Below are 21,006 nucleotides of genomic sequence, written 5' to 3'. Positions count from 1 at the left end.
CGTTTTCATTCTTAGACGAACCCACGCCCCCTCCTCGGTTTATAATTCATGTTATTACATGCATTCGCGTCGGCGATTTTCCGTCGCGAGGGTTGTAGCAGGGTGGTGGTGGGGGGGACGTCGGAAAATACGTGGTAGGGTTGGAAAAAAAGAAAAAAAAAAACGGGCACCGTTTTAGGAGAGTTTAATTCAGGAAAAACTCAATATTCTTATGGACTCCAGGAAATTGGCTAGGGCGTAGACGTTGACCTTGGACGTTTTCAGCACTTTGTTCCTGACGAATATGCCGCTGGTGGTTTTCATTAGGTGGTACAGGTCGGCGCAGAACTGAAAATCCAAGATTCAAGGCGATGATCGAAATATACAGGGTGTTTAAAAACATATTGGTCACCAAGTCGAATGTTTGTTCAACATCTCGAATTGGTAGAATTGGTAGAATTTTGAGCAATCCCCTCGTTTGGAGGATTGTTTTCATGTTTATTCCGAGACGGCCCTGGATAGTGCAATAGTTTTTACGTTTTTTTTTTGTATTATTTTTGTTTACATTTTCCGGAAAAAAGGTGGTATGTTAGTGCGTCATTCAAAAATAAAAAAATGGATTAATAATGAAATTAAGGCGTCTAGTGCTAATTTAAATAATCTGTTCTTAAAGAGTGCAATCCGCTATTGAACGGGGTATATACGAGGGCAGCGCCAAAGTTTCCCGGCCTGAAACAAAGTAGAGTAACAATTTTGTATTATTTTCCAATATAATCCCCTTAACTTCAATACACTTATTACATCTCTTTATTAATAACTCAATCCCTTTAAAAAAATATTCTTTTGGTTTGTCTACAAAATGACCTAAAACAGCCTCTTTTAAGTTAACTTCGTCGTTAAACCGCCGTCCACGTAAGTCCTTTTTCAAATATCCAAACAAATAATAGTCGCTGCGGGCCATATCTGGACTATAAGGAGGATGATCTATCTCTTAAAACCCACCCCAGAAGTATGGACAGGTGCATTATCGTGCAAAAGACGCACGACTCTGGTCAGTGTTTCTCGACGTTTTACACGTATGCAGTCTCGCAATTTATGTAATAATGTTGCATAATATTTACCGTTGACAATGGTATTAGTTTCTTTAAAATCTATCAAAAGAATTCCTTCACAATCCCAAAAGATCGTGGCCATCACCTTTTTTATTGACTGGCAGACTCTGAATTTTCTTGGAGGTGCTTCACCGTTACGACGCCACTCCATTGATTCTTTTTTCGATAGAGGATCATAATAGAGAACCATAGTCTCATCTCCCGTCACAATAGTTTCTATCGCAGGCTTCGGTTCCGATCCACAGAGTTCCAAAAAAGACCGCGCATGCTTAACACGGCGTTGTTTTTGAATAGCCGAAAGGTTTTTAGGAACCCATCTTGCACTAACCTTGTGCATACCTAAATGATCATGTAGGATTCGACGAACACTTGTATCAGAAAGCTTAGTAATTTCTGAGATTTCCTTGACCTTTAAACGTCGATCACTCAATACCACCACTTCCACAATCGCAACAATATCTTCCGTTATGACCGTCATTGATCGACCAGTTCTTGAATCATCTTCAAGGGACTCCTGCCCCATTCGAAAACGTTTTGCCCATTCTTTTACTACAGAATACGAAGGAGAACTTTGGCCGTACACACTATCCAGCCTTTCTTTAATAATTTTAGGTGCTAACTCTTCTTTTGTCAAAAACTTTATGACTTCTCTATACTCAATTTGCGTTATTTGCGACATTTTTTCGGACACGTCTTGTTTAAGATACTGTCAATAAAAAATTATTTGACCCAAGGCTTCAATTTTTTTTCTCAGCCTACTAAGATATATATTTAAATGAAGACATCAAAAAATAGTTTCTGAAACTAAAAAACTTTCTATCAGCGACCAATTTCGGATTCTGTTGATCTTTATGGTGCTGCTTGGAGGGTGATTTCGGAGTTGTGAATAAGAAGAGTAATAAAATCGAGAATGAGCCTAATATTGTGGCGTTTGTATTTAATAACTATTCTATAGATTCTCCCAAAAATTATGTTAGTCCCATTCAGTTGTATAACAAAAGTATTGGTCTGAGTTTTATTAGGGATGTTAATATATTACCTTTGATTGAGGATGAGCTCTTGCATATTTTAAAAAAATAAATTAAAAAACAAAGTCTTTTGGATCCGACGGCATATCAACGTTTTTATTAAAGTATATGCGCTCCTCACTAAAATCGAGATCTCGGTAACGGTAGGTCCTAGAGGAAAGAGGATAGAAATGATCTGCGTCGAAAAAAAATTTTTTTTCGACGATAACTTCCGAACGGTTTATGTTACACACTTCTAATTTTGCTCTTTTTTAACACTCCGCGGGGTATATAAGATATGTAAAAATGACTGCTGTCAACTTTCGGCGTCCATCGTTTTTTTTTTTTTTTGATTTTCGACTGTTTTTTAGACATCAACACGATAAGTGTTCGAAATTTGAAACTATTAATTAGAAATTTGGCAGATAAGTAGAATTTGGTCCCCTAACGGAACTTATTGAAATTGGGGGTATTTTAAAGAAATAGAAAATCGCGTTTGCAAGGGTCTAATAAAAAATTCTTTCTCGAAAACCGTTTATGCAAAAGTTCTTGAACGAAAAGACGGATAAAATTTGCTGGAAAGGGAATAAAGAAAGACCAAAAAAAGATAAAAAGTTCTAACGACCTAAACTTTAGAATGGATGTGTATTATACAGGGTGTACCAATTCGTTGTTGCGGAAACTTTCCAAACCAACCACCAAAGTTAAAGTTAAAAATTTAATTTAATTTTTACCAAACTAACGAATATTAATCAAAACTAGATAGACAAATATCATTTACCTTGATCGGCTCGACATCATTGTCAGAAAACACTTGGCTGACTTCGGTACAGTCGACGAAGGATGCTCTCTGCGGAGTGATCAGCAACATCTGATGGGTTTTCTAAAAATAGTTGCGCCATTTGCAAAAATATAGCGAAAAAAGTGATCAACGACTGACATCATACTACCAGCTGGGAAAATAATACTATAACCTACAAAGAAAAACTTTTATAATCATTTTTTCATTCGGAACGATGAAACTGACCGGACGAGTTGAATATGCTGCACCATTACTATGCAAACGAATTTTTTTTTTGTCCTTTGTAACGGCATCGGCGTCCAAAATTTAGGTCATCAATTGAGCTGCTAAATGCTAATGCTTCGTTTGAATATGTTTGCAGTACAAAATTTATATTAAAACTTCCAATGCGGACAAAACGTAGTATTTATTTATCTTTGAAGCGGTGACATATGGTCAAACGTACACAGTGGAATGAATAACGTGATGATAATTATTTTGAATTTTCTGTGGACGAGGTGTCTTCAAATTTTAATTTTCGAAATAATTATAGTCTGTCTCAATCTTCATCGTATTGGCTTTTGAAGGACCTTCCTCGATAAAACTTTAACGATGTTATTATCTACTGTTATTGGGTAATGCCATTAACAACAAATTTATTCCTACTTGATTGACAAGGCAGGGGTGGGCCATCGTTTCTACTATGCATTTCGAAAAAGTTCTCTTACAAGAACATAATAATCATAATAATAATAATCATTTAGCTTAATCTTAAAAGAGGCGTCTTTTACAATACGTTAATTTTGTTAGTATTATGTTTCAATTTAAATTTATTTTAGTAGCAGCATTTAAAGCTTCATTTGCAACAAAGGATAAATATAACCGAGTATCATCGGCGTAATGATGTGTATGAGTATTTCCTACAACTATCCTTTCGTATCTCTGACCAAAAAAATTTAAAAAAAATGAAAGAGTACCTTACCTTTTATCCCGTAGAATTCCAGTTTATCTAGGAGAAGGAAATACGTATGAGACAAGAGTTTAACTTAAAGTTCTCTGCTCTCAATCAGTAACATGAAGCAAGGCAGAAATAGTGCTGTGAAGAGGTCGAACATCAGATTGAGTGTCTGGGAGGATTTTGCTTGTTTAGCTGGAATTTTTGCAATAACCTTTGAGATGATTGGCAACAAACTGATTGGTCTAAAATCGTTAATGCCACTTGGACACTCTTTCTTTGGAACGGGTATAACTCCGCTTGCTTCCCACAATCCGGAAAAATTCCGGTCAGCAGACACGTCGACTAAATACAGCGTAGTCAAAAGAATCATTTTTATATCAATCTTGTCTGAGCCACCAACCAGAACGGAGTCGCTTCGAAATCCTTCGTCGCTTGATGCAAAACAGGTTGTGAAAAATGTGTATGAATTTTTATCAGTAGATGACTTATTAAACAGGAAACTTTTAAAGAAAGCTGTCTACTTACAAAAGCGCCAATATCGTCGATAAAGGATATTATTAATAGTGGAGAATTGAAGTAAAGGAATAAACGTATTGATTTTCAAACTCATCGTATAGTATATTATGCAACAAGTGCGGTAAGCGGCATTTGACTAGACTAGATTTCATTTCTCATGAATCCAAGCCACTTCGGATATTTCCGGGATTTTACCGCACGGATTTGTTAGAAATCAGATGTTTTCGGAGATATTTCCCACGCTTTGAATTTTGACGTTTGTCAATTCTGACGGTCACGTCACTGAATGTATTCTAGTTGTTTTGCGAAAATGTACCTAAAAACTAATGGTCGTAGAAAAAGTATAGTAGGCAACACCTTCGGTCAACTTTTTAACTCACTTGTTTATTAAAAATTCGCTCCGCTGCGCTCCGCTCGTGTCAAATAAACTCGGGAGTCAAATGCCGTTTACCGCACTTTTTGCATAATATACTATTACCGAACGTGTTGCATATTATACTTTTTCTACGACCCTTAGTTTTTGGGTACATTTTCGAAAAATGACACGAATACATTCACTGACATGACCGTCGGAATTGAAAAACGTCAAAATTCAAAGCGTGGGAAATATTTCCGGAAACATCCGATTGCTCCCGAATCCGTGCGATAACACCGGAAATGTCCGAAGTGGCTCGGATTCGTGGGAAAGGAAACTGACGTGGTAAAGTGTCGCACGCTATATCGGTGGGTAAGCGAAGTTGTTCCTACCTTGGATAACATGAAAAAGAAGCTAGGAGAAGATGAAACTTATATAAATATAAGCTGTGCCACCCTCCACAGAGTTGTTTGTAAAATGGGATTTATATACAGCAAAATAGACTCAAAAATAATGGAATCATATAGATCGAGATCCATAATTTACCATGATGAAACAAGGTTCGACACACGCAGGACACTTTATTCAAAGGATGTATTAATTTTACTCAAAACTGTCAGACCAAAGCACCTTCAAATAAAGGAAAACGCATCACCATAATACCCGCTGGGTCAGAAGACGGATTGGTCCCTAACTAACTACTGTCTGCAAAGAATATGAAGAATTCTAGCTTGCATTATCAAGGGGATACAAGTGCCGCATTTTCTGAAAGTTGGTTTCAAAACAATCACAGTATGCATGTGATAATTCAGCAGAACAGGCTGGGCATAATGTTTTACTTCTTCGACCATATCATTGCATGTTTAACTCCATAGAGCACTTGTGGAACCAAGTATAATGAAAGGTAAGAGCAGAAAATTTTACTCAACAAAAATTCAGTACAACACATTACAAAAATTAAGGACTCATTTCTATACAAAGCAACATAAATCCTATTATAATTAAACTCAATGACGACTCTGATAGTGAAACAGAATTAGATTTAGCCATTTAGAATAAAAATGTAATTATGTATAGATATTCCTAGCTGTGAATTCATTGTATATATTTAATGTCAATGTTCTGTTCTTTAATACTTATCGGATTTTTATTACCGTCGGCCAGCACCATGAAGATCGAGACAGACTATACATAATTGTTGCCTCTGAGTATAAAGGTTTATAAACACATTAAGCTGAAAAATGATCGCAAAAAGTCGCAAAATTTCATTTATTAATTAATTTTTTTTCAATTTTCTAACGCCGTTTTCCGAAATAGTTAAAAATATTTTTTTAAAATCTAGTATTCTTGACTTTATCTTCGACCACTGTCACTTGCAGCAACCGCAAATGCTTGCTTAAGGTATGTACTACACGTAAAGGTTTTCCGTTCAGGTAAAACTTGTGTTGAAACAACTCACTTGCTTGGCCTTGCTTGGTACGTAATTCCTCATTTGTAGAACGATGCTCCTGCGGCCCGCCTGCAGGTTCCACCTGGACCAAGCGAAATTGAAGCAGTTCGACAACTGCGCCATGTTGAAATACAGGTGTCTCTCCATCGCCCACTGCTTTTCACAGCTCCCTCGATGCGATCATTAAGTAAATAATTAATTACAGTGCCGACCCAATTTTTTCTGCACGCCGGGCATGCATAACGTTTTTGTTTTTTTTATAAACGCTTCCTGTAGATAGGTACAGTGTGTCCAAGTAACGTGGCGACATATACGAAAGTGTAGTGTGTAAAAATAAATCAAGGAGTATAAGATAGAGGGGAAGGTCGCGAATACTGTTACGAGTGCCATCTATATTTGTGTCCAAATACTAAAGTAAAGTCAAGGTGGTTTAAAGTAATGCGTCACACTGAAAATACTGCAGTAACTTGTAACGGATGACAGCACTTTATTTATATTTTGTAATTTTATAATTTTATAATGTGAAATGATGTGTAAGAAGGCCGGAAAGGAGAGAGGAAAGAACAAACGCGTTAAATTTATAGCGTCTCAAAAGTAAATTAATGATTATCGATCAACTTTTTTTACTATACTAGTAAATATTTATATATTGTAAATTTGGTTTTGTTAAATGTTTTTTTAATTAAAATTGACGACATAATATTAAAAATTTTGTTTAATAAAATTAGTGTTTTCAATTGATTTATAAATTTAATTTTATAGACGGCAAGAATGGAAGGACTTTGCTCAGTATAAAGGGTCTTCAAACAGTCTACGAATTTGTTCCGATCATTTTGAAAGACGTTATATCAAGAAAAATACACCACCCAAACGACTATTTGTACCAAATATTGTTTCCACTTTACTTCCGCCTGATAATATTTTGAAAGTGCCCGAGAATATGGCAAAACTTCCGTTGACAAGTGCAACTGCGAAAAATTCATTGGTATGGTCTCTTCATAGATATAAGAAAGTGACCAATGGCTTTTGAACGGATTATCCAATGGCGGTCGTTAACATACAATGCAACAAGATTATTACCTTAATTAATAATTAATAATTAACAATTAATTAATTATTAAGTAATTAATAATAATAATCTTGTTGCATTGTATGCTAATGGTACCCTTGGATAATCTGTTCAAAAGCAATTGGCCACTTTCTTATATCTATGAACAGATCATAAACATCAACAATGACGAAGTTAGTTAGAAAAACTTAGATAATTTTTGTAGTAGTAAAGTAGAAAAGTATTGCTAATATCCATAATGTCATTGTTATTACAGATGAATGCTCACATATTGACAAAAGCATTACTTTAGAAGTACGCAAGGCTACTGATAATGAACCCGCTTTAATTAATGTTGAAACAAATAACTTTGTAAAAATTACATTAAGAGGTAATAAGTGTTTCTGCTCGCATTAGAAACTATGACTTCAATGCAGGCAAAGAGCATCAGTTAATTGTATTTAACATTCAAATTCATTGCGTTTATGTCGAGTAAAAGAAACTTTAAAAAAAATTTCAAAAAAATATATATAAATTCAGTGATATTCAACTGAGAGACAGTTATTTGAAAATTATGACTATTGTAATAAGCAGCCTTACAATTTTCCCATATTTATATTATTTCAATAGCAAAGAAAATGCGGGAAGCACGATTCATCAGACGTGAACTCAAAGACTGATACTGTAACATAAAAAAATAAATAACAGGAAATTGTCTAAACTACTGAAAAAATACCAATGAAAAAACCAAAGCAAAGTGACGACCAAAGAGGAGAAAAAGAGGATGAAGTACCATTAAAAAAATCAAACCAAAGTGAGGACCAATAAAAAAGAAATTAAGCAAAATATTGAATAAAATATATATATTTTTGTTATCTGCTGTAGTCATGTAAGCAAAAATATGTTTATATGTATTATTTAATTGTTAAACTCTTATATACGTTAAAGCATATTTTCGCATTCACATTTCTTTTATTAAAATATATTTTTTCATATTACTAAGTGCAATGATAGATTTTAAACTGTTTCAGCAGTGATTAGTAAAGGAATATGTTTTTTGAAAAATTTTATTATAATACCTAATAGGTGTCTTTTAAGAAAACTTTTATTATTATCAGAGAACTTTATTTACACCAACTTTTATATTATGTTTTTAAATAGAATAAATTTGATCGTATATGAAATTATTTACTAAAAAAAAACTGCGCTTTTAGCTGTTTTTTTTTTTACAATATAATTATTGTTATAATAATAGTTTCATTATTTTAAGATTATCATTAATCATTTTTTTATTACTATGTATTTTCAGATGTTTATTAATTAAATAAATTTCAATAATTTTCAACTATTTCGACATAATTTTTTTTTCACATTTTACCTTTCAAAATTTAAATTGAATTGAACCGTACGTCCCGCGCGTTTTCCGTTTTCATGATTGGACACAATCACTAGAGGGCGTTGAAACTTGTTTACGCTTTTTAATATTGCCACTAATGGGAACCTTATATAATATAATAAATAATAAATAATAAATAAAAAGTTAAGTTAAAAAATAAAGTTACGATAAATAGTGACAAATAGTAAAATGTGACTGTGGATTCTTCTTGGTATAGGTATATCGAGAATTGCTAATCATAAAAAAATTACTTCTGGGGACCTTTATTTCCACAACTTTAATTGCATGGAGAATCGCAAAAACAAAGAAGCCACCAAAAGGAAACCCAACCTCCTCACTTTATATCATGAAAATCTCTACCCTCTGGCGTTACACCGTGAAATTAACACAAATATTGCAATAATGGTTTAAACGTGCACACGTTAGATGGAGCTCTTCAATAATAAGTTTAAAATTAATACTGCAACAAATATTATTATACTAATAAATAATAAAAACGTATAACAAAAAGTTATTCTTGATAAATTTGTTTTTTCGAAACTTATTGTAAAGAAAACATGTCTAGAGAATTAAAAATTACTGTCAGATATTGATATCCTATTTAAATTTACCTTCAACGTAGCAAAACGCGTCGAGTGATGGAAAAATGTCTATTCCGGCTTCTTTCAATATCTGAAAACAAAAAAAAAAACATGGATCGCGAATTAAAAAATAATCGGAAAATTTTATCTTCCGATAATCATATAAAAGTCGTTTCGGAATCGCTGAGCAGAAATCAACTACTTTACCTTAGGTTTGTTTTTATATTTTAAGGAATTCTTAAAAGCCAGATAATACAGTGGCTGTAAGGACGGCAAAAATTGATGCAGTCCTGGCAACTGTTAGCGTAAATGTTGGAATTGTGAATTTGAGGTCTTATTGGTTGAAAACGAGAATACAATTCACCGCGCATGCGCATACTGGACCTTGTCGACATATTTTACATGGTGTTTTGAAAATTTCATGTATAATGTGACCAAAAATATAGTGCATTTATTACTTAGCCGTTTTAAGTATTTTACAGTACCTTAACCTAAGACCTTCGCAGGACTGTGGTATTTTTGTGTCTTCTACATAGTTCTTCGATTTGTAAACAACATTTTTTTTAAACTATAGATTATATTCGCGGTAGATAAAGGTACTTCATAAGAATACAGATAAATATTTATTAGAATCTTACAATTAAATATTTTTAACGGTTCCTCTATCTTAACACTTTAAAATGTGGAGACCGTGGAATGAAGCTGATGTTCCCCTGTTAGAAGACGACAACGCAGAACCTGAAGACGAAGTGGAGATGATAGTCGAACCTAATGACAATTTACAAGACGAACTACCTCAGCAAATAAAACAGAACTTCGAGGGGCAATTGATTTAACTTTCGAAACTCTACGAAGGAAACCAATAATTATTTTAAATGCCATTAAAAAAATAAGAACAATGTGAGAGTTTTGCATTCGAGAAAATGGTCTCCAATTTGAACAACAGTTTCAGATATAATATTATGTTAATATTCTTTAGATGTAATGTTATTTTGTATTAATTAATTTAATAATGGACTACAATAAGTTATTGCCAATTAAACACATTTAAATAGTTGTGATGAATCGTTTAATGTTACAACTCTAAATTCGTAGCTTAATTTCTTGTGATTTTTTGAGTAGAAATCAATCACACACGTGTTGACATTGCAAGATTTTATTCTTGACCATATATGGGCATGGGCCCGGGTCGACCACAGAACACAAAATTAGACAGTTCATTTTCAGCTGTGATGCTGCGGTGTCTGTTGTATGCGACGTTGCCGGATCGTGCGATGTGTCCCTAACAAATTGAGTTTTAAACTATTGAATTTCTTGCATGTTGATAATTGTTTACTTGAATATTGTTTTTAATAGATTAATCATTGCCTAATGCTAGAAATAAAATAAAATATGAAAAAAATTAAATTTAAATTTTAAATAATCAGTTCCGATTAATGTAAAAAATAATATACCGGGCGTTCCGTTTCAAAAAAGTATATGTTTGCTTAGAATAAGTAAAAAACAAACTGGATTCTACGGAAAAATCCTATAAGAATGTTGTTTACACTCTTCAATAACTTAAAAGACAACGGAGATACGAGGGTGGTCCCAAAATTGATAATTTTGGATTTCACCCTGTATCTCAAAAACCAAGAGAGCCATGATGATTGTTATCTTTAGGTTCACAAAAAAAGTAGCACAGTGTCGCAACTTTCTATGTTAAAAATAACCGAGATACCCGATAAAAGTAGTATATAAAGCAAACCGTACTAACAGTTAATTTCAAGGATTCCAAAAGAACACAGACAGACTACCATGGCGTCAAAATTTCTAAAATAATAGTCATAATCTGTTACGTTATAGTGGATTTCAATCGATCGCTCTATATTTTATTTATAATTATTTTTGAGAACAAGTATGATGTGACGTCACCGCCTAGAAATATGTATAGACAGAATAAGAAGAATCGTTACTAACTAAAAAATTTAATTCCATATGCTTTGGTTGAACCTTAGCATAATAATGAAACCATTCTTGTCATGAGTCAATTTATTGTAGTAAGTGCACGTGAATCGTGTTATTAATTAGTATGGTTCCATCTAGCACTGAGCAGTTTATTTGTCAAAAACGGGCGCTTCGTTAGATTTCTTATCACTGAAAGTGCGCTATTTGGTGTTAATCAATACCATACAGCGTGTTATTGAAATGACCTCATAAAATTTAATGAATGAATCTCACGACCCAGGGACAAATGGCGAAACTATTCGTTATAATGGTTGCTGCCGGGTATTCCGGAAAAAAATGCTTCAAAAATTTCCTACAAAATGCTTATCGTGACAGCGATATATCAGATACCAAGGTTCGCTATGATGGAAGTATTACGCATTATTTTAGCGACAAGCACGACAAATAGTTCCCGTTTTTTTAAAACGAACAATGTCATTATCCCAAATTAATTCAGACTGATTCACAAAATGCAGAACCCTTTCATTGTTGTGTCTTCACAAGTAAATTCACCCACAAACTTTTATTTGCAACCAAAAAATAACTAAGTATTTTTTTACTACTGCAATGCTCTCTAAATCGCTAGTGTTTTAGGACTCGTCTCTGTTTTAAAATTACTTATTGACGATCCGCCTATTAGAATGTAGATGGCGCAGCAAGTATCGCTAAACTGTATTTCTTTATTGTCCTTTATTGGCATGTTAGCAGTAGTTTTAAACCTAATTATACTATTGCTGTTATTAGCTAAGATTTAATTTCAATGCACATTTTTAAAATAAGATCGTTCAATAAGGATATTACCCGTTTCAGTCTCGGCAACTTGAAATAAGTCCCGACTATGTCTTGCAACGCCATATTGGGACTGTTTTGCAGCTGCGTGATGCAGACGAGTCCTTCTTTGATATTGAACTCCAACATTAAAATGGCCGCCGTCAGTTGGACGGTCACCGAGTCACTAAAACAGTCCTCCCGCAACGCTCAGCTTCTTGATTCGTTCTCAGAAGCCAATACGTACTCGGCTTCAGGTTTAATGTCGTACGCCTGGAACGGTAGATTCGCGTATCGGTAAGTCGCCAATCCGAAAGTGCCGAAAACTCCGGTGCGAAAACTCAAAACGCACTTGTCCTCGTTGTGTTTTAAATCGAAAATTTCCTTTTTGCTCCAGCGTCTCGCCTCTTCGTCCCACCGGCACACGACGGGCAGCTCGAGAAAGATGACATGCTGAGGCCACCTAAAAAGAAACTGTCAATTAGCATCGACGAAGTTTTGGCGGACGCGCCGGGATACTTTATATTGACGGCGATCAGTTTGTCTAGCTCCGCCTCTTGTCTTCGCATCTCCTCTTCGATCTCTTCAGGCAAGCGTCTTACGGTGGGATCTTCGGGCGGCAGCGGAGGATTGTACGCGGCGTAGAACGGCACGGTTTCCAGTTTTTTCGGCAAACTAACTAGAGATATAGGACCGTGTAAAAAATTCCTTCAAAATTTGATTCGGTTATTTTGCACTATAGTCTATTGGTTAGAATGGAAGCAGAATAGAACGATACAAAGGTCCGATACATGTTTTACGCCACAGGCGTGATTAAACTTGCACTTGCACTTGCATGGAGAAAATCAAATGCTAAAGGCCGATTCACAAAAGACTAGTAACTTTTCACCAATCCACTAAAGGCCAACGTTGTTATGGTGTTCAGTTTCTCGGTGTTCATGTTGATGTTTTAATTGCAAGATTTATTGCAGGAAATGTTTTTGCAATGTCAGTTGACCTTAATTTACCTTACACCTTTATAGTCTAATATTTATTTGCTGTCTTATGACGTCTCTAAAAAATGTTCATGGTTTTCGTCAATAAAAAGCACATTTGCAGTTTTTTAGAAACTATGTGGTATGTGTAACATATACTGCATTACAGTTAATAATAATATTATTATTATTACTTGACGATATTCATAGATAAAAAAAAGAAATCCATATGAACTCCGGTGTTAAAGGTTTCAGATTTTTTTTTTGCATTTTGGTATTTTTGACTATTTCGATGAACTTGTAAGCATATTCTATTCTGTTAAAGTTTATATGCGAAATTAAATATTTTTGTACTATTATTATGTGTTGAAAATATGTTTGTCACAAGAAAAACTTTCATATGGAAGGATTTTTATTTCTGGTCAATTTTTGCTGAAAAATAGAATGTCATATAGTTCAATTCTATATCATGTAGGAGCCATGTGCTTAAGCTATGTGTAAAATTTAGCTGGCGCTTCTTAAATGCTTAAATCTGCAATCAGAACCAACAGTGTTGCAAAAGTCGATCCAGTTCACTCGGAAAATGAAAAAAATAAGGTATATGACGTACCACTTTTTTAAACTAGAGAAGCAAATATACATATTTCCTGAAACCCTTAACAATTCTATCACAAAGTAACCATGGTAAAGTGGATTAATGTTTGGTTTCAGTTGAATATCATCTCAAAGTTCCCAACAATTAATAATATTATTTCATATTGTCATTTTGATAATTATATTATTACTAATATGTTGCATTTTTTGGGAATATGCTTTAGACCGTTTGTTTTGCTGTTTTAAATAAATTAATCTAAACATTAACTATTTATTATTATACAGAAGGAAATTACCACATCATAACGTAATTGCTAATATAACTGTCGATAAAGCATTCTCGTTTCTATAAACAAAATGACCATTTCTGTTGCTGTGAATTCAAATTTTAGCATTAAAATTTAATGCACACTGTTGTTCCTATTGGACAGGCCCAGCTATTTAAGGCTATTATCTGTGGGCATATTATTCATTAGTTATAAGTGATATTAAAAGTATCTTTACGTGCAGTAATGGTCATATCCATGGTAATGAAATCCTGCGGTTGAGGCGGCTGAGCCAGGTAATCCAAATGGTAGACTCCGCCCAAAATAACGAACCTCCTCAAGTTTATCACGTGCTCCGGAACCACCAGCAACAGTGCCGTTCTTATTTCTGCGTAAAGGTTATCTAAAAAAGAAAAAACGGCGCAACTAGACGTTACTCAAAACGCGTCCGGGATTCATTTTTCGGTACCTTCACACGTAATTGCAAAAGCGCTCGCGGTGGGATCCAACTGCTTGAACGGCACCGACGGAATCTCGTCGTCAGACTTAAATTCATCGATTTCATCGGTAACAACGTCACCATCAGTTAACGTGTCCGCTTTTCCTTGAGTTTCGTCCACTTCAGTCACCTCCTTGTCCCTATTGTCGTACTTGTATTTGCGTTTCGCCCTCCATTCAAGTTTCGACGCCTCCAGCAAGTCTGCAATTGACTATATCAGCGTTTTGGAGCGATAGCGTGTGTCACCGACCCCAGCAGTAACGCTTCCGAAGTTGTGGGATTTTGTAGGTGTCGCTCGTGTCGCTTAGGTGGTCGTACTTAAGATACATCGCGCGTATCGCGGCATTTTCGCAATCGATGCTCGAGGGAAACAAAACGCTAGCTTCCAGTAGAGTGAAATCCACATCGATCCTCGGTCTGCAATAATAGTTTCAGTCATATAGCTGTGAGATAATATAGTGGCCCTACTACGGTAAAAACCAAAGAGTATAAGATAGAGGGGAAGGTCGAGTATACTGTTACGAATGCCATCTATTATTTGTGTTCAAGTACTAAAGTACTGTCATGGCGGTTTAAAGTAATGCGGCACCTTGAAAGTACTACAGTAGCATGTAACGGATAACAGCACTTTATATTTTAATAAAAAAAAAATTTAAAACTATTTCGACATCATTTTTTTTCACATTTTACCTTTCGCGTCCCGCGCGTTTTCCGTTTTCATTACTGGACACACTCACTAGAGGCGCTGAAATTCGTATACGCTTTTTAACATTGCCACTAATGGGAGCCTTCCCCCCTCTATCTTATATTCTTTGGGTAAAACTTGATGCGCCGCAGGTGGCTATGACATGATATGAACTGACTGATTTGCTGCATTGCAGTAATTTTTCTGGAAAATTGATTAATTTTTATAAGAATGCAACGTCAATCTCTGAAATCCGAACATAATTGGCAACGTCGAGTTAAATAATTACTACTGTCGCAGAACAGTAGTGCTCTGTGCCATGGTAGTTTTCAGTTTTGGTGTCAATATATCCGTGCGTTTTCACAAACGGTGCTTTCAATATTTTGTTTTTTCACGAAATTAAAGCAAATGTGGCAAATATAAGGACCTAATACAATCTTAGAAAAACAGTGATTTATCAAATAAATCCCTAATTTGATATTTAAAATAAAAATAAGATGTTACTATTTGCAAAACTTGACATTTAACCAACTAGAAAATAGATTTACACAGATATTTACATGTGAATTTGCTAAACAGAATTTACTCCATTTTTAATAGCTAAATAGCTACGAAGGACGTTTGGGTAATATGTTTTAGTGGACAAGAATTACAGGAAATATAAGGAAGCAATTAAGCTAAAAGTTGAATTTTTACTAGAACAAGCATCAGAAATACCAATTGTCAATTTCTGTCAATAGGAGGCGCTTCTTCAATATTTTTTCACTTAGATGTTTCATGTGCTATATCCTAGCAATTTACAAAAAAAAAACTTACATAAGAAAATACATGTAGAAATTGCATCGTATCTATAAGGCTTGAAGAACAAAAACAATTCTGCCATGCTTTTCCAGACCATATCTTCTTTTTTGGCTTAAAATGTATAGGATTTGGACATATTTTGAGAAAATACTGCCGTAAAAATGCTGGATCTAAACATCGAATATCTGTTGTTGAAAACCGCAAGGTCTCATAGGTCCTACGTCAGAATTTGTCATTAGAGCTGCTATTGGTTAAAAACAAAATTTTAAATCTCGCGCATACGCACGTTGAATGGGCCTTCTCGAAAATATTTTACATAGTGGCTTCATGACGTCCTGTACTATCAGCATAAGCAGGGCCTCGATTTGTCTAGTAGCTATAAGGTTTCAATACTTTCGCTTGTCCACTTTTTACTTGGTCATATCATTGTCGGAAATGCGACCCATATTAATTTTTTTTCCAAAACAGGTTTCTTTTAAGTAAATTTAAAGCAGATTTTTCATATTTTCATTCAAGTTTGGTACTAGATTATAATAATTTTAAATTAAATGTCGACTCTTACTTCGGCGGTCTTCTAGGGTTCGGTAGCGGTATGGGCAACATGACTCGCAACCACAGACACAACGTGACGTACTCGTCCTTGAAGTTAAAGTCCGCTGTTGGTATATTAATTCGATTCAGGTTATGTTCGACGTTGCGCAGCAATTTGTATGTAGCGACGTCGAGGCTCTCCTTTTGCCGATCTCTGAACATCGACCGAATCTGCAAAATTTATTTTAACTCGTACAGGGTGTCCTACTAAAGGGAACTGTACTGGGAAGAAATTTGAAAGAAAAAATTATTAAATAAATCGGCCAATGCTGGAAATTGTTCCTGAGTTTCTGAAATATCCACCAGAGGGCGTAAACTCCAAAAAGACTTCACGCATTTTAATAAACTTTTATTTGTCCTTAAAGATGTATTTTTCTAGCTGAGTCACATGATTGCAATTGCTTACCTTGCCGCCAGGTGGCGTTTTTTTGATATAATCACAAAGAAAATCCGTAAACGAATAAATGCAACGATACGAATTTTTTGTGTGGAAACCGCATTTTATTTCCTTTACCCTAGCCTAAAATACGAATAAAAGAACTAAAAAAAGTTGGATTTTGGGAAAAATTTCCACTTAACTTACGTTTATCAAATAAATCTCTAATTTTATATTTAGCTTGCCAAATGTTATTTAAAATCAAGATAAGATGTTACTATTTACAAAACTTCTGGATTTCTCCTGACTCGGTTGTTAAATGGAATTTTGCTTTTAACGGATCGAAAATGTTGAGATATTTTTGGACAAGTGGTAAATCTGGTTTTGACTTTACATTTCTTAAGAACTTTTGATATGTGCTCAGTGATGTTTTGAATGTAATTTTATCATTTACCTTTCACCAATATGGGAATCACTCATCCTAGACGATGTTTATGCCCCTCATTTAGCTCCGCTTCCCTCAAACAATATATAACCAGGTATTATTTTTATAGAATGCCTACGTAGAGCACTAGATTATACTTTTTATATTTGGCCATGCTTAATTAATTTTATCACTTATTTTTTCATAGATAGATGAAGCAAACAGATTGTTACTCTGTCTTAGGCTTAGAAATTTTTGTAGAAAGCGAGTTTTAAAATTGAAAATAACAATTACGCCCCCTGGTGCCCATTTCAGAAACTCGAAAGTCATTTCCATGGCCCATTAATAATTTGTTGTTGAAATTTGTAGAACGTCCGTTTCCCAAATATCTTACCTCGTCGCCCTTACTAGGACACACACTTATCTGAAAAGGAAAAAAGGGACGCATCTTACCCATTTTAAATTTTTCACCAGGCTGGGATCCTCTTCCGCATCCAAATGTTCGTCCAATTCCTCGAGAAGCTGTGAAAATCAGCTTTAGTCGAATGGTCTGCCACAATAGACTGTTTGATAGTTGGAAGTATAAACAAGCAATATGTTTGCCAGTGCCTTCATCAAAATACACCCTCAAACTCATTTTCTTCTTATTTTGACGTCCGATATTTATTTGCTGTTTTGTGACGCCACGGAAGCTCTCGTTTACGCCAGCTTGTTTACAAATTTCATTTTTACTTTGTTTTTTTTTTTAATAAATACATAAAGGAATCAAAAGCAACATTGAATAATCATATTGTATACCGCAACCAAACCTGGATGACGTCAGCCGTTCTGGCAGACGCGTCTTCTACAGTCGTATCACTAATTACTTGCTCCCACAGGTGCAGGTAGGTGTTCATCCGATCACACTGTAGGGGATTGGGGAGTCTACCGCAGTCTACGTATTTCTTCCACTACAAAAACGACACTACCAATGACCGCCGCTATCGCCTCCTCGAAACTAACCTCGATTTCCTCGCGCTCTAGTCTTTCCAACTCCAAGTAAGACTCTACGATATCGTCCATTAATTTACGCGATTCCTGTAGCTGCTCGATGCGTAGCTGATGCTCGACGGCTTCCTTTTTGTCCTTCTCGATGGCGGCCAGGCGGTCCTGCTCGTGTTTTTGCTTCATCAGCTCCTCGAGCCTAAAACCCGTTATATGAAATTGGTACCAGGGGAGCCAAGATGAATCTTACATCTTCGCTTGGGCCTCGGCCTCTAGTCGAGCCTTCTCTGCCAATTCCGCAGTCATCCGGGCCTTCTCCTTCTTGGACAACTTCTTCTTCGATGCCTGGAACGACATTGAAACGAATCAACGAAGATTTGCGCTTCTTAAAATGTCTATACCGTTTCCGGTATAATCGCTTCTATTGCCTCACTATCGATGCCTGGAAATACCGTTTTTAGAGCAAATAATTTCAAGTCGTACTACCACCCATAGCGAACGCCATTTGCGTCAACTCTTCCAGCCTTTTCATCGTCGGATCTGCACCAATACTCTGTTTCCTTTCTGGTGGTTTGACCGGTACTTTTCGTTCCTTTTTAGGCTTTTCTTCCACTCGCTTTTTGCGTTTTGTTCGACCTTTTACCGTTTTTCCGCTCACTTCTGCCTTCCTCTTTTTGTCGACCTTTTCCTCATCATTTTCTTCTTCCTCCGTGCTGGTGGAAGACCATTCCTCATCCCGATATAAAAGCGAAGGACGTATCGGCTTGGAGTATCTTCTCGATATGTGTCTGATCGATGTTCTTTTCGAGTAAGGGTCTGGCTCTGAGGCTGATGGAAGTCCAGTCATAGTTTCGGCATCTCGCAGCTTTTCGGTGGCCTTCCGTTTCATCCTGCTTTTGGGCTTAGCTTCTGCACTTGCCGATTTTGATTGCGCAGGGGACTCTTCCAATTCGGGTCCCGCCTTTCGCGGCAGTTTTTTCTGGATCTGGACCTTTTTCTTCTCATTTTTGCCCATGTTGGGAAATATTTTTTTCAGGACGACTCTGACAGCTGACTTTGAATAAAGCTCAACCAGAGACGTAATATTTACTCTAAGCGGCACACCAGCAGAAATGTCATGGGAAAGAAAGGTGTCTTGATCGAATACTATGGATATGTATGACGACCATAGTGATAAGGTCACAAGATAAAGATTTGGAAGATGCGTTGGTACCTAAAAATGCACAAGCAACCATCATAGATTGATTTGATTGTTAAGTGTGTGTTTTAAAAGCGTTTTCAAGTTTCAAGAAGACATAGACAATACACAGATTTGTCGAAGACCTTTCACCGAGTAGACCACATCGTACTAACAATGCTTGGATTTTTCGAAAATTATGCTGCACTCATAAAATCAGAATACAGTACGTAGAGGTCATGCTTTGATTTATATAAATCTGATATAATAGTTGCTCTTTCCGAATGATATGATGATGATGATTGGGAGGTTATTGGTTCTTGGTGTGCTTCCAATAATGTAGCACAGCATAAAGAGAAATACCTCGCAATACTATACTATAACTTTTCATTACCACCTGGACTATGACACATTGGAATCTAATAATTTAATATTATTACGCCATTAAATTGGAATTAGATTTTTTATTATTATTTTTATTTTAATTAGGCTGTTTTTGTTATGGTTTTTAGCTGATTGATCCTAAAGGTATTATTTGTACTAGGAGTTTCAGGTTGGATCTAGTGAAACTGCAAGTTTTTGGTTGGTTAATTATTCTAACGCAAGCTTTTTGAATGGTTTTTAGGGTATTTAAGGATGTTTTTCAACACAGTAATCCCATAAGAGAGTACCGACTAAGCCAACGCGAAGAATTTTTTATCACCTTATATCACCTTATACATAAATTTACATTGTTCTAGCTTAAACAATTTGTCTATTTTATAGATGTCCAAGTGTCTATACAAATTTTTTGTGTGCGTGCGACGATCATAATTGAATCACATTGGAATTAGGTATCTCATATGTGATACAACATAAGAATTGTAAATATTCATTCAATATGTAAATTATATTTGATATAAAATTAATATGCTCAGCCCAGTTTAAACTATCATCGATCAGTAGGCCTAAATATTTAATTAGTATAACACGTCCTATATTTATCTTGGCATCTGTTTTATCAATATTGATTTTTAATTTATTACCCAAAAGCCAGTGTGTATATTTTTTTAAATCAGAAATTATTATTTCTTGTAAATGATTCTCATTTTCACCACTATAAAGTAGCACTGTATCGTCTGCATTCACTTTTAACATTGTTTATTTGAACATATTGTTTTCTATCCAATAAATAAGTTCTTAATAGCCCGCAAATCTCTATACTGACAACATCGAACGCTTTCTTAAGATCGATAAATACTGCTACTGAAACACGCTTTGCATCTAAGTCGGACATCGATTTACAAGATTCATCGTAGCAATAAATTGAAGAATTTAGGTCCATAATAGTTCTTATAATTTCTAGTCTTTGCAATTCTTGAGTAGTCAATCCACATATAATCTCTGTTTCTGATGAGATGGTGGCAAACATTAATATGAAAGGGATATTGATCCTGGTTGCTTTCAGTATATTGTAATGCCGAATAGATATAATAGCATGGAACAGTTAATATTTGGAGATCTTTAAACTTGGTATGTGAACGGACCAACCAAACCAAAATTGCGTAGCTACTTAATCCCTGAAAGGGTGAAAAGTATACCATTCTGACTATACTTTAAGAGACCTCGCCGACCAAACCGCGCAACAAGTACACCACCCTGGAGAACTTCTCACAAAGACCAATAATTTACTGCTCGAACGTCAATTTCGGATCACAT

At 35.3% G+C, this 21,006-nt stretch overlaps 2 protein-coding genes across 2 annotated transcripts; both read right to left on the bottom strand.

The window, feature by feature from the left end:
- Positions 1-189: 189 nt before the first annotated feature.
- Positions 190-18,488, bottom strand: LOC132706487 (dynein axonemal intermediate chain 7). The gene is made up of 15 exons (XM_060677841.1): positions 18,382-18,488; positions 18,150-18,330; positions 17,957-18,097; positions 17,601-17,669; positions 16,319-16,518; positions 14,521-14,687; positions 14,241-14,471; positions 14,010-14,174; positions 12,457-12,616; positions 12,185-12,400; positions 11,971-12,124; positions 9,214-9,274; positions 6,168-6,328; positions 2,880-2,981; positions 190-327 (listed from the first exon to the last, which is right to left on the bottom strand). The coding sequence occupies exons 1-15, from the start codon at positions 18,486-18,488 to the stop codon at positions 190-192; spliced, it is 2,253 nt and encodes a 750-aa protein (XP_060533824.1).
- On the bottom strand, positions 18,479-19,146 carry LOC132706486 (hepatoma-derived growth factor-related protein 2-like). The gene is made up of 2 exons (XM_060677840.1): positions 18,621-19,146; positions 18,479-18,573 (listed from the first exon to the last, which is right to left on the bottom strand). Exons 1-2 carry the CDS (start codon positions 19,144-19,146, stop codon positions 18,527-18,529), a joined length of 573 nt encoding a protein of 190 aa, XP_060533823.1. The 3' UTR covers positions 18,479-18,526.
- Between the last annotated feature and the right edge of the window lie 1,860 nt (positions 19,147-21,006).

Source organism: Cylas formicarius, unplaced genomic scaffold, assembly GCF_029955315.1.
Source record: "Cylas formicarius isolate icCylForm1 unplaced genomic scaffold, icCylForm1.1 PGA_scaffold_8__14_contigs__length_24414737, whole genome shotgun sequence".
Classification (NCBI taxonomy): domain Eukaryota; kingdom Metazoa; phylum Arthropoda; class Insecta; order Coleoptera; family Brentidae; genus Cylas; species Cylas formicarius.
The sequence above is the reverse complement of the archived record's forward strand: the minus strand, read 5'-3'. Positions and strand labels throughout refer to the sequence as shown.

Excerpts from the sequence above, each read along its gene's own strand:
- LOC132706487 (XM_060677841.1), bottom strand. The coding sequence starts at position 18,488 with ATGTCGTTCCAGGCATCGAAGAAGAAGTTGTCCAAGAAGGAGAAGGCC. Across the intron at positions 14,688-16,318 it reads AACCCTAGAAGACCGCCGAA|ACCGAGGATCGATGTGGATT; the intron begins GTAAGAGTCGAC and ends CTATTATTGCAG. Across the intron at positions 12,617-14,009 it reads GGATATGACCATTACTGCAC|TTAGTTTGCCGAAAAAACTG; the intron begins GTAAAGATACTT and ends CTATATCTCTAG.
- LOC132706486 (XM_060677840.1), bottom strand. The coding sequence starts at position 19,146 with ATGGGCAAAAATGAGAAGAAAAAGGTCCAGATCCAGAAAAAACTGCCG. Across the intron at positions 18,574-18,620 it reads GCAAATGGCGTTCGCTATGG|GCATCGATAGTGAGGCAATA; the intron begins GTGGTAGTACGA and ends CGGTATTTCCAG.